The sequence below is a fragment of the Ambystoma mexicanum genome, chromosome 11, assembly GCF_040938575.1.
Source record: "Ambystoma mexicanum isolate Mex_15411 chromosome 11, UKY_AmexF1_1, whole genome shotgun sequence".
In the NCBI taxonomy this organism is placed as follows: domain Eukaryota; kingdom Metazoa; phylum Chordata; class Amphibia; order Caudata; family Ambystomatidae; genus Ambystoma; species Ambystoma mexicanum.
Genome location: NC_090934.1, coordinates 768,048,323 through 768,065,852, shown reverse-complemented (window position 1 = coordinate 768,065,852; position 17,530 = coordinate 768,048,323). Strand labels below are relative to the sequence as shown.

The 17,530-nt window shown below is 50.4% G+C and overlaps 1 protein-coding gene across 1 annotated transcript in view; it reads left to right on the top strand.

Annotated features, from left to right (window-relative positions):
- Positions 1-17,530, top strand: part of IPO7 (importin 7) — a 1,018,209-nt gene that overhangs the window by 787,362 nt on the left and 213,317 nt on the right. The window contains exons 19-20 of the mRNA XM_069623670.1: positions 16,935-17,032; positions 17,305-17,400. Coding sequence (XP_069479771.1) covers positions 16,935-17,032; positions 17,305-17,400 — 194 coding nt within the window. The remainder of the gene's footprint in view (positions 1-16,934; positions 17,033-17,304; positions 17,401-17,530) is intronic.

The window sequence follows — 17,530 nt, the reverse complement described above, 5'->3', positions numbered from 1 at the left end:
TTACCACTGGATGTCGGACCATATGCACAGCATGTGAATCTAAGCAGATACAATTATCAGAAATGCTATTACGATGAGTAATGCATGGCATTACATCCTTGGGTTGTATCGGCCTAGAATAGCTGTGTGCCATTCTTGAAGTCTTTGTGTAGCTAACCTTGTTCTGCCTGGTATATCCTAAATTAGTGGAACTAGTTCTTCCTTATCTTAGACTGTGTTCCACTAAGCTGAAAAGCAACTGTAATTGTATTTTACACTGAAAGGTCTTACTCACCTAGTATAACAGTGTTGTCATAAATGTAGTTGTAGGTGTATACTGTTCTTTGAATCTGTGTTCCACTATTCATAAAGGTATCCTGGCAACAAGGTTGGTTGATTATGTGAGGCCTTAACTGAGTCACTGCATAACTGACTGGGTCAACTACCCTTGAATTACTGTAAAGTAATCTGACAGTAACTAATGATTTTACTCCCCATGAATAGGTGTGCCCTGGACTAAATGTTTGATAAGGTCGGACTTAACCTAGAAATACTGTTAGTGTTCGAAGTAAGGTCTATGCTTTGGTCGGTTTACTTTAAAGCATAGTGTTGTTTTTATAACGTGATTATATGATTTGTGATAGTGTGCATTTCCCCCCAAGATTTATCTGGGCCTACCTTTATTTAAATAAACCCTTTACTCTTACATCCCGTCCCCTTTACTCTATACTGTATGGGCGTCGCTTTCAAGGGACACGAGACAGAACCTTTTTCCCCAGAAAAAAACCTTCTTCCCCTTTAAATTTAGAGGCACGCAGAGGTGTGTCCCAGGGAACATACGTTGCCCTGACGCTGCCCTCCGGCACCACACCTCAGTCCCCTTTTCTGCATCAACGAACAGGCCGAATTCACCAGCGCTCCTGGGTTTGGCTTCGGCCATGTAATTCCACGGGCAGATACTTTTCAGTGTTTTGTTTTGTATATCATTCAGGTATTTGGTTCTCAGGCGTCACGCTCCTCCCCTGCGCATGTCGCCTTCTACAGGGTTCAGCAGGTGTCCATCCTGCAACAGGATCTTCCCAACTTGCCTTGTCCCAGACTACGGTTGGCAATCGTGTTCGGCGTGTGACTCGCTGTCCTCGAAGGTGCTGAAGAACAGACTAGCCAGGTGGAGGGAGCTCTTCCAGAGGTCGCTTCCAGAGGATCGCAAGAACTTTGTGAAGCATCAAACCGGGCCAAGGTAGAGCCGATATTTTCCATTGCACCCCGCAAGGGAGACGCCTTCCCAGGGAGACTCCTGCGCGGGAGGGACCGGCCAGGTCCTTCGACCAGCATGTGCACCGATGCTGCTTCAGCTACCGGCCTTCAGGTCGAGGGATCCTCAGATTCTCCCAGGCGCAGTGTTGAGGGACCAGAAGGTTCTTTTACCGGGTCTACACCCGAGGGGCTGGGCCCTTTTACCGACACCAGGGCCGGGGGGGCTACACCATAATACCGACAATATGTCTGAGGGGACACCTAAACTCGGCTCTACCGACCCCCGGGTTGAGGGTGTCACACCTACCGGGCCTAGGCCCGAGGAGCAGGCTAGGCCTTGTGGTCCACACGCAAGAGTCTTTGAGGAGGCCAGGCCCAGCGGGCCGAGCAACACATTGCAGGCATGTGGCAGGCAGCTTGATAAAATGGCTGCCACGCCAGAAAGGGGCACCCGTCCGCCATTCCAGGAATTCGGCGAAGAACGAGTGTAAAGGTGGGACTGGCCTCAACCAGGTACGTGGCCTACAGTCTACCCCTCATTTGCGCAGTGCAGCTTTCCTTTGCGTCCATATGGACAGAGTATGCAGTGGCTCCAGCAGCTCCCAGCTACCCAGTCTGCACCCCCTGCCAATTCTTTGGCCAGTGAGGAGGTGCTCTTCGAGAAGTTCCTTGGCCTCATGAAGTCGCCTCAGATGGGGGGTCCTCATCAAAGACTCCATCAGGGAAGTCCTCCCCGCAATGCTAATGGCACCACAGATGCCTTTTGCCGATGGCCCGGGCGCAGCCACCTCCAGCTCACCAGCCGACTCCACAGGGGGGGGGGTCCACCTCAGCCTCCGGCACCTCCTCAGCCTCCAGCTGCGGTCTCTGTACCCCAGCCTACGGTGCCAATTACTCCTTCACAGGATCCTCCAGGTCCGCAGAATACGGATGAGAAGGATCTGGACACTCGAGCCTCAGCCAGGGCCTTCCATGAACGTCTTGCTGGTCTGGCGGAGCACCTGGGCCTCCACTTACCTGCGGTCGAGCAGCCGGCTTAGGGTGTTCTGGCTGAAGTCCTCACGCAACGCCCCTCTGCCAAATCGGGGATTCCTATGCAGACCAATGTCTCCCTGGCTAGGAAGGGCTTGCTCAAACCCCACTCTGACCAGCCAGTCAAACGACGCCTGGACGACCAGTCCAGGCAGGTCGAGGGGGATACACCCCTGCTCTCGGCCCATCCTCAGTCACACTTTGGTGATCGCTGCGGCATCACTATACTCCAAGCCCCAGTCGGCCTCTTCCTCTGCTTGGCAAGGAGGCGTTGATCTTTGAGGCATATGGCAAGAAACTATTCCAACGCCGATGCCATGCTGGCTGCCGCCAACCAGAGATTATGGTGGGAAATTGTAGACTTCTTCCCGGAACTCCCCACCCAGAGCCAATCACGCTTTAAGGCGGGGCTAGCTGAAGCCAAGCTGATGGCGCAAGACCTTATGGAATCCGCAGTGGCTCATATCGATGCCTCAGGCCGTTCATCTGTATTTCCACGGACATGAGAAGGACAGCCTGGTTCCGGGCAACAAAGTTCAACCCGGATGTCCAGGAGCGCTTTCTAGATCTACCGTTTGAGGGGTGGGAGGGGGACCTTCCACTCTACGTACGAGTAGCTGGACAAAAACAGCTCCCAAACAGCAAAGTCTTTATCCATACTTACAAAGACCACGCTCAAATCGTACACCCAATCTCAGCAGCGCTTGGAAAGGGGTCATACATATGGAGGGTTCTGTGGCTTCCGGGACCGCAGATCCAGGCAGCTGGACCGCTCACCATCTCAGAACCGGCGCAAACAACAAAAAATGGGGCGGGGTAAGGGCTTTTTCCAGTCCCCCCTCCTCAGCGACGGCCTCTGAGGGAAAGAAAGCATGACACGCCCCTTCGGGTCCACGTGTCTCTGGTGGGGGGGCAGGCTTGCTCTCCATGCACATTTCTGGTGCCAGAATTTCGCGGACACCTGGATCCTCTCCGTAGTATCCACGGGGTACCTCCTTGCCATCCCTGTCCCTCCTCACCTCCACTCCCACAGGTTGGGACAGCAACTCTCTAGGCAGAGATCTGGTCGCTCGTAGAGAGCCAGGCAGTGGAGGAAGTCTCAGCCTCCCAGCGTGGCTTTGGCTTTTACTCCAGGATTTTCGCCATTCAGAAGAACCAGGCGAGAGTTGTGCTGGACCTTTCCACCCTCAACCTCTCCATGCAAAAATGCAAGAGGGTTACGCCAGCTTTTATAGCAGAGACATTGGACACGGGAGATTGGATGTGCTACCTGAACCTGAAGGACACGTACCTACATGTCCCGATTAGGCAGCCCCACCGTTCTTTTCTACGGTTCAGGATCATGGGCTACCATTTTCAATACAAGGTCCTTCTTTTTGGCCTCAACTCGGCCCCCAGGGTCTTTACCTGAATGCCGTAGCGGCCCTCCTCAGATTGCAGGGCTTCCATCTACACCTACCTCGGCGACTGGCTCGTCTGCGCTACATCTCCAGAAGCGGTTTGCCACTCTTCCGATGCCCTTATGAACACACGGCATGATCTGGGCTTCTCGCTCAATCTCAAGAAGTCACAGCTGCAGCCTACGCAGACTGACATTCCTGGGCCTCATCTGGGACACGTGCTCCGAGAAGTTCTTCCCGTCGGAGGGCATAATCTCGGTCATCGGCCACTTCCTCAGCAGAGAAGTGACCTCGGCATGGTGATACCAACATCTCCTGGATCTACTGGCAGCAGTCCTATTAGCTGTGCCACACACGAGACTAAGGATGAGGAGGATTCAGCTGCATTTTGCAGCTTCATGGAATCTGGAGCGGGGCTCTCAATCCGAGATGATCACCGTTCCTCCATCTCTCCACCCGGACCTCACATGGTGGTCCAGGGACTGCAACCTACGGATGGGCACGCCCTTTCGGCTGCCCTCTCCGCAGGCCACCATCACTGACTCCTCACTCGGGAAGGGGAGCCACCCTGGACGATCTTCTCGGTCCACGGCACCTGGACTTGACAGGAGCAGGAATACCACATCAATTGGTTGGAGCTGAACACCATCTGGCTAGCGCTCAGAGCATTCGTATCACTTCTTAGGGGCAAGGTTGTCCTCATCCAGACATACAACTTGACCAGCATGTACTAAATCAACAAACGGGGAGGCACCAGATACCCTCCTCTGTGCAGACTGGCGCTGAGCATGTGGGAGTGGGCCCTGGAAAAAGACATTTACCTCATGGCAATGCACGTCCCTGGGGAATCCAACCTGGAAGCCGACCGGCTCAGCAGGCTGGGAGCGGACCATTGCGAGTGGCAGCTAAGCAACCTTGTTATTCAGGAGATCAACAGGTGGGGGTCACCCTAACGTGGATCTCTTTGCCACCTGGCACAAGTAGTGTCGTCCCCAGTTCACATCCTGGCAAGGTCTGGGCCCCGGCTCTCTGGGCGACGCATTTCACCTCCAGTGGATCGGCATGAAAGCCTACGCCTTTCAGCCCACTCCCCTGATCCACAGGGTAATTTGCAAAATCAAGGAGTCTTGCTGACTACTCGTCATTCTAATAGCTCCATGGTGGCCGGCCAGGCCATGGTTTTCTGAACTAATCAGCCTCTTAGAGGTGCCCCAGATTCACTTCCCGACGGGCCCAGCACATTATTTGGCACAGCAGGGGCACATAGTCATCCACCCTGCGCCAGAGAAACTGTCCCTCACACCATGGTAGCTGAGCAGGTAACGCTTCGGCACCTTAGCCTCTCAGGCCAATCTGGAGATCATACAAGGCGCCAGGAGCAAAGCTACCAGGGCCCAGTACAAAAGCAAATGGACCAAATTCTGCCTCTGGGCAGACTCCAAGGGAATTGACCCCTCGCATGCACTTTGGACGACGTGCTTTCCTTTCGGCGCACCTCGCTCATTCAGGCGTAGAGCTCGACACCAGCCGCACATACCTTGCAGCCAATGGGACTTAAAAGAACTGAGGAGGACATTTTCGCCTCCTCCAACCCGATAGTCAAGCATCTGACGAGTCTCACTAGGCTCTACCCACCCGTCAATAGACTATACCCTGTGTGGGACCTTAAAATAGTCTTGGGCGCCCTGGCGCACAAACCATTCAAACCAATGGCGTCTGTGGTCATCAGGCTGGTCACAATCAAGATGGCCTTACTAGTTTGCCTTAACTTGGCTTGTAGAGTCGGCGAGATCCAGGCGCTGGTCGCCTGAGCCATATACCACCTTTTACAAGGACAAGGTAGTCCTGCGGGTGCACCCGGCATTTCTGCCCTAGGTTGTCTGCTTTCCACTTGAACGAGGAAATAGTCCTTCCTATGTTTTTCTCAATCCCAAGGACGAAGCACAGAGTGCTGCACTGCCTGGACGTCGGGCGTGCCCTGAAATTCTACTTGGACAGGACCATGGCTTCCGCAAATCGGACGCTTTGTCACTTTCGGAGGCTCAAGACCAGGGTATCGGGCTTCTAAGGCTTGCATATCCCGCTGAATGGTGTCTGCCATCAAAGAAGCATATGAGGGCCAGCACGAGCCGCTTCCTGACAACTATTTGCTTAAGGAGGGTCTCCTCGCCACCATGGGACTACAATCGGTTGTAGTCGCCCATACAGTATGGAGGAAAGGGGACGGGACGTAAGGGTAATTATAAGTTACTCACCAGAGAGACTAACGTACTCTTAGTCCATAGTCCCCTTTCCTCCATACGTCCCACCAACCTCCACCCCCCTTAATAATACTGGTGTCATTAGGCACAGTTAAATCTATTGTTGACGCGTCAATGGAGACTGAGGTGTAGCGCCGGAGGGTGGAGTCATGGCAGCGCATGCTCCCTGGCCCGAATGCCCTCCCCCCTGCCTCTAAGTTTCAAGGGCAAGAAGGTTTTTTCTATTGAAAAAGGTTCTGTCTCCCGTTGGAAGGGACGCCCATACAGTATGGAGGAAAGGGGACTATGGACTAAGAATGTTAGTCACTACGGTGAGTAACATATAATTTTTTACAATACATAGTGTTTGTTTCAGACCATATGTGTACTACAATTTCTGTATACTGATTCTACAGCCCTCTCTCCCTCCTAAAATGAGCCTGGCTGCTCTGTCTACACTACCATATACTCTGGTGGTACAGCGTTATACAAAAAGTGGAGTCTTGTACTGTCTCAGTTGAATGGTTTTGCTAAGCCCTTAGTTGGACTTTAGAAAAACTGGCCTAACACACACCACGGGTTGAACAATGCTCCTGGAACTGACTTGGAACCCTTGTACCCACAGCTCCTGGGCAACTCTCTCTCTGGAACCAACAGTGGGGAATCCTACCTCCAGCTGCCCCCACTAAACCCACCTAGTCATCTCAGAAAATCTTAGTAAGGAGGTTTAAGTAATTGCAGCACATTGGTCTCCTGTCGCCTTAAAACAAACTTTGGTTATTCCACAGATTTTTGATTGTCTAAAAGCCACAGTATCTGAGAGATGGACATATAAGTTTACCTACCAGTAACTTTGAATATCTTTTGGAACATTTATCAAAGAACTCTTCCTACATCAGTCCCTTTACCTAAGAAGCTTTGTGACTTGGGTACAAGGCCCTACTCATCCCAGAGATTGAACATAGCCATTTTGGGTATATTTCTTGTCGCCTGGTTCCTTTCTACTGCATCACAACTTACCATGTTTTAGTTGAATAAGTTATTGAATGCATTTCTAAGAACCCAAAGGTGACTGTATATATGTTTCGAGGGTATTGGGTCCTCCGGCGTATTCCATATCTATGACAGTAATCACCACAGCTGTGCTGCTTCGGAAAATCTTTCAGCATTGATGACGTCGATACGCTGTCCTCGAGGGCCTCCGTCGAGCCGACGTCACTGGATGTTTTAAGTAGGACACACAACGCCTGTAGCCTCAGTTCCGTTTTTTCCACGAACGTGTTCGCTTCGGCGATCTCTGCGCGCCTCGATTCTACTGAATCCTGTTCTTTCGGTTCTTCGAACTTGTTTATTCATTGCTATTGTATGTCTTTGGCTTCTTGCACCCCGCGGTCCGGTTTTAAGAAGTGTCGGGTGTGCGGGTCCAAGATGTCACTGACGTGTACGCACAACGCTTGCCTCTGGTGCCTCGGGGAGGACCATGATATGGACGACTGTGTCGACTGCCAATCGCTCACATCGAAGGCCTTGCGGGAGCTTAAGAAGCTGCTGTCGGTCGGTAAGGTGGCCAAGCCCTGGAAGTCGCGTTACACTGGTCTTTTGACGGACGATTCGAGGGGCGACTCTCCGCATCGTCGTGAGTCCAGGGATTCTCGGTCTGGGAGTCGGTCCAGCCATTCCTCTGCCTCTTCGAGGCACTCTAGGAAGCGCTGTCACAGGTCGCCTTCCCCGTCCTCTTCCAAAGATTCCGCCCGTCGGCGGGTTGCTTGTCCCAACAAGCATTCCACTCCTGAGGAATGGGATTCCTTCCGAAAGACGTTGGCGATTTTTCAATCGCAGGGCTCCGGTCCGTCCGCGCCGTCTGAGGACGCCGGTCATGGCCGGGCTGGAAACGCCACTCGTCTGCCTTCGGGCTCGAGCGGTTGTCGCGACCACCGGGCGCCTTCGAGGTCCCGGTCGGACAAGGATGGTCGCTCTAGACATGCCCGTTCCAGGTCCCGGTCCTCGACGCCTTCGAGGGAGACATTGGTGACGCTGAGGTCGTCGACTGACTCTCTCGAGGCCCCGCCTCCTAGGAAGTCATCAGCACCCAGGCTGTCGAGACACGCTCAGGGCTCCGCCCTCAAGGACTGTGTCGACGCCGCGCTCAACGCCGATTCCATCGACGCCTTTCGAGGTGTCTTTGTCGGAGGTGCCCCGTGGCACCCCCCAGGAAGGCGCTGTCCAAGGCTAAACATGTATGTGCCTCTTTCTGTACCCCCCTTCCAGCCTATGGATTATATTTCTGAGGTGGATGAGGGGTCTGAGGAAGGTGAGGTTCCTGATGACATTGTTTCTGGTCATAGTCCACTTGTGGACCTGCGTCAGTCGCTGCACGACGCCACTGGTCTAGACACCTCTCCGGAGGTGGAGTTTGGTAGGCCGGAGCCTGGCACGCATGCCGAATCCTCATACCGGCGCCTCATGCCGAGGGTCACGGATTACCTGGGGTGGTCTGCCCCCCCATGGGGATTTTCAGCAGGATGACCTGACTGATATCATGGACTAAGGTCCTCCAACTGACCCGGTGCTGCCATTCCATATGGCCTTGCAGAGAAGGGTGGCTGTGGCTTGGACTTCTCCGGAGAGTCTCCCGGCAGTGAGCAAGTCCTTGCCGAAGAAATATCGGCCAGCCAATGGCGACCCCTGCTACTTCCATAATACGCAGGTTTGCATGGTTGCGGAAGTCTGGTTTTGCTCCTGATGTGCAACCCCGGCTCCTCAACATGCCCTTTGATGGTGAACATCTTTTTGGCGGCAAGGCTGACGAGAGTCTTGAGAGGTTGCAGACCTCCAAAGCTGCAGTGAAGTCGTTGGGCGCTGCAGTTTGCCAACCTCCGCCTTTTCGTCCTAGGGGACAGCAGTGGAGGGGAGATTCCTTTCGATATTATTCGTCCTTTAATAAATCGAAAGGAGCGGCAAGTCAAAGGGGCAACCGTAGGAGTGCCAGAGGTGGAAAACAAGGTACTCGAGGTGCTAAGGCTGCGCAAGCAGTTGCCTCTTTGCCTTCAAGCGCAGCCGCTTCAGCTCAGTCATGAGGCCCATGCTTCTCCGGTTGGGGGGCGGGGGGGAGGCTGGCGCAGCATCTTGTAGAATGGTGTGCCATTACTTCAAATGTGTGGGTTCTGGAGATCATAGCCCACGGCTACTGTCTTCCTTTCTGGCAGAGGCCTCACAACAATCCACCAGGGAATCTCTTTGAAGAGTCGGGACCCGCTCCTTGCGCAGGAAATTCAATCCCTGCTGGAGAAAGGCCCCATAGAACTGGTGCCTGTAGTGGAGGAACAAGGGATGGTATTCCCCTTATTTTTTGATATCAAAGAAAGACGGGGGGGGGGGGGGGGTTGAGACCCATCATGGACTTGTGCTGTTTGAACAAGCTCCTCAGGAAGGACAAGTTCAAGATGGTTACTCGACCTCAAGGACCCTTATTTTCATGTGCCGATCCATCCCAAGCACCAGAAGTACCTGAGGTTCGTGGTTGGCGACTCGCACTTTCAGTTTCGGGTCCTGCTGTTCGGATTGACCTCCGCCCCGAGGGTTTTCACCAAGCTCATGGTGGTGGTGGCAGCGTATCTCAGGAAAGGGGGATTCACGTCACGAACATGGACGATTGGTTGATCAGAGTGCGCTCTCCTGAGCGAGTCCTGGATCTGTCCGTCACCTGCCACTCCCTTCACAAGCTGGGCTTCTCCCTCAACTTAAAGTCCCACTTGATGCCAACTCAGCGGCTCCAGTACATCGGAGCAGTGCTCGACACATCCCTGGGGCAGTGTTTTCCTGCATTCTTCTGGTGCCAGAGGCCAGGTTGCAGATGAGATCAATTCCTCCGGCAGGATGTCGGACCCCGTTCAGGTGCCGCCCTCGGTCGCCCAGGACCTTCTGTGGTGGGCCGTCGAAGGCAATCTGATGATGGGGGCTCTGTTTTGGCTACCCTGGCCGAAGGTGACGATTGTGAGTGAGGCGTCCCTCACGGGATGTGGAGCTCATGCCAACGAGCTGACCGTCAGTGGTCGTTGGTCTCCGTCGGAGTCCAGACTCCATATCAATCTTTTGGAGCTGAGGGCCGTCAGGCTTCCCTGAATGCTTTTCTGCCAACTGTGCGAGGAAAGAATGTCCTGATTCTGACGGAAAACACAGTGGCCATGCACTACCTCAACAAAAAGGGGGCGGGAGGGGGCAGGGTCACTTCCTCTGTGCAGGGAGGCGATGCAACTCTGGTTCTGGGCCATCCAGCAGGAAATTTCGATCTCGGCAGTTCATCTGGCCGGACACGAAAACGAGACGGTGGATGCTCTGAGCAGGCAGAGCTCCATCTCTCACGATCATCGCCCTTTGGGGGACCCCTCGAGTGGATCTCTTCGCCTCCAGTGTCAACCGGAAGTGCGAAAGGTTCTGCTCGTGGGAATTTCCTCCAAGAGGAGCCTTAGGAGACGTGTTCGTAGTGGAGTGGTCTTTCCCACTGCTGTATGCGTTTCCTCCAGTCCCCGTCATCCCGCAGAGGTTAGAGGTTCGGGTCCTGGATGATCCTCATTGCTCCAGCATGGGCCCGGAGGACGTGGTACCCGGACCTTCTCGCCTTGTCCATCTGCCCTCCACGTCGTCTTCCCTACCGAGATGATCTGCTCTCACGGGAGGGGGGTCAGGTTCTCCATCCAGAGGTCAGATCCCTCAACCTTCACGCTTGGCTTCTGAACGGTTGAGGTATAAGGATTGGGACCTTCCTGAAGAAGTGATGGAGGTGTTGCTTTCGGCCAGGGGGCCTTCAACAAAGTCCCTGTACTGTTGCCGCTGGACAAAGTTCTGCGACTGGTGCAGGGTAAAGAATGTGGATCCTTTTTCATGTGAAATTCCTGTGGTTGTCTTTTTTGCTTTCCTTGGGCCACAAGGGCCTGCAAGTGGGTACCATTTAAAGGTTACCTGGCGGCGCTGTTCATATTTAAGCGCTCGTCTGAGGAGTGTTCTTATTTTAAAATTCCTTTAATTTCTCAGTTTCTGAAAAGGGCTCACTAATGTGTTCCCTCCGTCACCTTTCCAGGTGCCCATTTGGGATTTGAACCTTGTTCTCAAGTTTCTAATGGGTGCTCCATTTGAGCCTTTACATTCTTGTCCTTTGAAACTGTTAACCCTTAAAACTGTATTTTTAGTTGCGGTCACTTCCGCTCGCAGAGTGAGTGAGTTACAGGCACTTTCAGTTAAGCCACCCTTCAATGTGTTTCATAAGCACAGGGTTGTCCTTAGAGTTCGTCCTTCCTTTCTTCCGATGGTGGCATCGGAATTTCATTTAAGCCAGGTTATTCTTCCGGCATTTTATCCTCCTCCACATCCTGGTAAGGAAGAGGAGAGGCTCCATAGGCTGGATCCTAGGAGAGCTTTAAGTTTCTACATTTCACGCATGTCCCGGGTCAGAGTGGACGATCAGCTCTTTATTGGTTACGCTGGAAGGCGTTTGGGACAAGCTGTGACTAAGCAGACTTTGTCTAGATGGATTATCTTGGCAATTTCTGAGTGTTACCGACTGGCGGGTAAGGACCCTCCGGTAGGCTTACGGGCCCATTCGAGTAGGGCTATGGCTGCCTCTACTGCTCTGCAGAGGGGTGTTCTCTTCGTAACATCTGTGAAGCAGCCACTTGGGCTTCGGTTCATACTTTTGTACGTCTTTTGATTCTTCCCATGGGCAGGATCTGGCCTTTGGAAAGGCGGTCCTTTACTCTGCAATTTGATTGGACAATCTAAATTTGTATATTCTAAATTATTTTTCCCACCTGCTTACGTTGGTACTGCTTTGGGAGTCTGTCATAGATATGGAATACGTCAGAGGACCCAATCCCCTCGAAGAACAAGTTACTCTCTTACCTGGAAACATTCTTTCAATGGGATGGTCCGACGACTTATTCCATATCGCGCCCTCCCTACCCACCCAGCTACACATTCTGGGTAAAAAACTACAACTGAGGCTACGGGCGTCGTGCGTCCTACTTCTAACATCCGGTGACGTCGGCTCGACGAAGGCCCTCGAAGACAGCATATCGTCATCGACGCCGAAAGTTTTTCCGAAGCAGCACAGCTGTGGTGATTACTGTCATAGATATGGAATGGTGTCCAGACATTTGGTCGACCTAAAACTGGTCGAATGACATTTGGTCGATGCGATTTGGTCGAAAACCAAATGTTCGAATTTTTTTTAATTATATATTTATTTTTCGGGTTTTCGTTTTTTACAAAAATGGGTTCCTCCCAAAAAAAAAAAAAAAAGGTGAAAATAAAAAAAAAAATTCGACCATTTGGTTTTCCACCAAATTGGTTCGACCATTTGTCTGGTCGACCAATTTTTTTCGACCAAATGTATGGTAACCATATGGAATACGTCATCCGACCATCCCATCGAAAGAACGTTACCAGGTAAGAGTAACTTGTTCTTCTGATGCTTGTGAATCTGCTTAGAATCGCATGCTGTGCATATAGTACGACATCTAGTGGTAATCTTGGAGTATTGCATCTTGTCTTTCGAGGATCGAAAGGGGACGTCCACATGGGCTTGCCTGTAACACTATCCCTAACGTGATGTGTAGTGTACCCAAAATCCCTCATGCATCAAGATCCATCAGATGTTGTTTTTTTCCGCCCAGCTAGCTGGTCGTCTTATGCGGAACTCGGAAAATTGCTAATTAATCTTGGTCCACGACCTCCGGTTGTTTATATATTCGTCCCCTTCATCGAAGACTACCGAACAACCACCATGGAATACCACTCCAGACTCCGCCGGCTGGTGCTCCGGTCGATGCTGTCAGGCCTGCACAGTAGGGAGAGAGGGGTACGGGCTTTCTTTTCAAGAATGTATTTCCTTCTCCCCTCTTTTCCCTTCTGGTTTTGCTGTCGCTATAACCCTGAGCTGTGGACAGGACATCTTTTTTAAAGTCTGCCCTTCTTGTAAAGGCACACATCCCTGGAAAGATGAGCACCAGAGGTGCAATAAGTGTCTACCTCGATCACCACGAGGAGTCCTGTCAGTCTTGCCAGCTTTATCGTCCTAAGACGATAAAGGAGCGTTGAGTTAAATGGTGGGTGCTGAGAGTGACGGGGAATTGAGCGACAGCCCTGGTTCTGACGCGGATGCCATTGACCTATCTTCGGAGCCGCCACTCTCCGAGTCATCTGGCCCCGGCAGGCCGGCCGCTGGTTCTGCTATGGGGAGTGTACACCCCGGCGACTGGGACACAAACATGCTAATGCACCATGGCTGTTGCCAGCCTCTACCCGGTCCAGACACAATCTGCATAGATTCCCCCCCTCCCCTAATAAGGCAGGAGTCTCCCATAGATGACCAGATGGCATTCAATTCTATACTGCAAGCAGCAGAGCATTTTCAGATGGCCACGCAGGAGCAGTGCAAGACACTGACCTGTGGAAGATATTTTGAAGGAGCAACCACCTGCAAGCCAGTCGATACCTCTATTGAACTCCATTAAAGGGCGGATCGCTCCTTATTTGCTGACACCATAGCAAACGAGAGCCGTGAACCCACATGTCTAAGCTTTTTCGCCCCTCACCTACATACCCACTACATTCGGGGACATGTAACTCCAGATTCCCTAGTGGTGACGACTAAGAAAAGAGCAGGAGTACCCTTGTCCATGGGCTAAGCACCACCGGACAAGGACTGGGGAGGTGTTACTACTGCGGCAGCCTATTCCACCAGAATAGCCAACAATACTACGTTCTTTGACAGCTACAGCGACGTTCAATGTAATCTGCTCCAGGAAGGCCTGCAAGAGGTCCCTGAGCAACACGGAAGGGTAGCAGGTGAATCATAATATTCTTAAGAACACTGTGGATGCTGCAAAAACATCAGGGAGAACACTGGCCCAAGGTACTCTATTGAAGAGGCACGCATGGTTGAAAAATTAGGGTTTCAAACCAGAAACTCTGCAGTCGCTCATTAACAAACCGGTAGAGGAATCTAACCTGTTTGGTAAGGCGGTGGATGAGGCACTAGAGACTGCGAAGGAACATGAAACTTTGAACTTATTAAACCTGATCATTCAAAGGCCCTTTCAGCAGCGAGGTGGAAGCTCGAAGGGCTTCTCTGTCTAGGTGAATTTGGCGATTCGGACCTGCAGCAGGGTTTCACTGGGCAAACCAATGGTCCAGGAGTTGCAGCAGCTGTCCAAGTTCTTCTTGGGTTCCTTCGTCCAGTGGTTGACTCTGCCTTCCAAGCGAAAAGCCTTGCCTTTTATTCAGTTCTCTCCCATTCATTCCAGCCTAGCTGTCAGTCACCCAGCAGGGTGGCTGTCTGTTAGGCAGAAACCTGTGCAGTTCCCTTAGGGACCACTGCAAAAGGCTTAAGACTACAGGTGTTGGCAGTAAACCCAATTGGTAGCAGTCTGTACCACCCAGATTTACCTGGTAGCTGTGGCTGAGCAGCCATACTTCTCTCAAGAAGAGTTAGACAGTATATAGAGTATACAAGATGGGTACCAAAATACAGTAGCACAAGCAAACACTGACCAGAGCTTGGGTATAGAAGTATATAATTATTTATTTAAAAACCCACTTTGTAAAATACACTAAGACTAATATGGCAAGCAAGTTCAAACAGTCACTATTAATATATATACATCCCTGATCACTTATTGAACAAGTCTTAGTTAAAACACCACTTATTTTCAGACAGAGGTGAGCGCTTAACCCAAGATGGCATTCCAATAAGTTAATTGAAAAGGGAGGGAAAAGGCAGAATTAGGAACATACACAATACCAACACTTTAGGAGAACCAGAGCAAGTCAGAAAAGGCAGAATCTACTGAGGAGCAAGAAAGTCATAGGACAGGCCCACTCTTGAAGAGAGCAAGGCAGAATGTTCCAAGATCACACAGTTGAATAGTACGTTTAAAGAGTCGTTGCAAAGAGTTCAACAAGGGTTGGCTCCAGTTAGGAAAAGTTAGTTAGTAGGTCCCAAGTCACCCCAGGATAGAAAGTCAAGGATTTACGGGACACCTTGAACAGTCTGTTGCATGGGAGACCAGGCGGGACTCAGTACCTGAAATGGTGAGAAAGTTCCAGCGGGGGCAGTTGTTCCTAGCAGCGGGTTCAAGTCGGTGCTTCGTCCAGGGAAGAGGAGATCTCGACGTGGAGGAAAGCTGGAGGTCGTTGCACTGCCAGGGAAGAAACCAGCCGCAGAGTTTCTCGGTTAAAAGGTACTACCCTTTTATTCGCGGTAGTGGTGAAGCGTGGCTATCCGGCTGCCGGGGTGCTTGGCACGGGCGATTCGACCACAGGACGATCCAGGAAGGCGAAAAAAGAGGGCGAACTGGCTATCCCCACCAGCTCAGGGGAAGAAGACTCTCCGGGATGAAGATCTTCTCTGTCGTTGCGAAGTGGTGAGACGGTTCAGCAGGGCTCCACCGGTGCTGTCGTCGTTGCAGGTCGGCTCAGCTTCTCCCTCTTCTGATTCTTTGGTCCTGTGGCGACTTCTGAAGCTCCAGTCCCCAAAGCCCTGCTTTTATTCAGAAAACCCCCATTCATCAGTCCTAGCTGTCATTCAAACATGCTAACTGGTGAGCCAGGCGGCTCGCCACTGGGCCAATAACACAAGAGAAAAATGGCACCCTTGGGTGCTTTACTGCAGCTGATAAATGCACACCACGGTAGTTAAAAGTAAACCACTGCCACCAGCCATTCTGTGAGGAAAGGGTAACATTAAAAATGTTACATGCGAAGCTAGACAAAGGGGATACTAGGTAACCCCTCTAGCACCCTTTTATAAAATAGTGGGTGCTGGGTCTAGAAAGTTACAAATTTAATTGAAGTCAATTTCACTTTACTGCTCTGGGAAACAGTAGTTTATCCCAGAGAAGGTATTGGTATTTAAAACTTTGGGAAATCTGAGACTTCCCTGTGGCACTGCACTGAAGGTGCTGTGTGACACAATGTAAATGATGATGCCGATGGAGTTAGTTGGGCTCCATAACCAAAAGAAACACAAAGTCCAGAAATCACATTAAAATACATGAGAGTGGGGGGAAAAGGGTCTCACTCTTTCCAGGTAAAGTCCTCAAAATCCAGCAAAGTTGCTGGGGGTTTCTAAGGTGGAGGGAATTAGCACATTTCAGAGAATTCTCCCTAACACATCCCAAATGGGTATATACAGATTTGTTGAAACCGAGTGTTTATTGAAGTATATTTTAAAATGTTACAAATTTGCTCCCTTCTAAAGAAGGCTTATTTAACTGACTTAAATTAATAAATAATTGTTTAATCAAGAAACCTTGAGTGCAAGTGTTTATTTGAATACTTGTCACTGTGAAACTGTTACAGCCCTATAGCTCACATTGACCCCTCTTGAGATGGGCCTGGCTGCTCACTCTACCAACCTGTGTAGTACATGCTTATACCAAAGGTTGGGTTCGCTATTGCCAAGAGGACAAGGCTGATGCATTCTCCCACAGGGTACTGCATACAATCTAGCCTAACAGCGCCTAACAATGAAGGGAAGTGGAGCTAAAGGCTTTACTTCTCTTCGAAATGTCAGTACAGGATAAAAAGGAGCAAAAAGAATGGGGTGCCATGGCAAAGTTGCACAAATAATCTTTCCTAACAGTCCTTGCATGATGCTTTGTTGGATGATGACTCGACAGGGTATCATTTTAACCAGGTCCAGGAAAACACTGGCCTTAACCCACAGTGCTGTTTAACTTTAGGGTCTCAGACTTTGGGTTCTGTGCAACACATTTCCCAACATGTTGTCTGATGTGCTTTAGTTAGCTAGCCCTGAGAGTATTGATTTTTCACCTGAAAGATGGTAGTACGGTGAGTAGCCTTTTATTAAGATAGAATATATGCAGACTGATTTTGTAGGATTTTGTCCTTTCAACTTGTGCCTGGTTTGTCTTGCTGACAGATGTATTGCATTCATTTAATTTAGCTTGAAATCTACACGACTGTCAATTGAAAACTGTACACAAACTAAATTTTTCTTTAAATCCAGATATGATGCCTCTGTTGCATAATTATGTGACCGTCGATACAGATACACTTCTGTCAGATACAAAATACCTAGAAATGATCTACAGTATGTGCAAAAAGGTAGGTGATTTTCTAGACCACTTTCTCTTTAAATGGCTGTTAATTCTTTATGGATGAAATTTGAAACCATAAACTATGTAGGCCAGTTTCGGAACTGGGTTTTCTTCCCTTAGTTAACAAAAGTACTTTTCTTCTTTGCTCATAAGTTATGAAAGCCTTATTGAATACAAACGTTCAGAAACATCAAATGTGTTGAGCTGTTATTTCTTATTTTTAAGGTTTTACATTGTCTCATTGTTTGTAAAGCAATTTTGGTACATCTTAATTTTCAGGTTCTAACAGGAGTTGCAGGCGAAGATGCAGAATGTCATGCCGCTAAGCTTTTAGAAGTAGTCATCCTGCAGTGCAAAGGACGTTGTATTGATCAGGTAAGTTAATGTAATCCATGCTTGTTCATAAAATACAGCAATTGGAAAATGTTTTTGTTTTTTTTCTTTGAAGGAAAGTTTCATTGAGACGTAGTGTTCTTAGAGTTTACGTTTATTTTGAATGGCAACA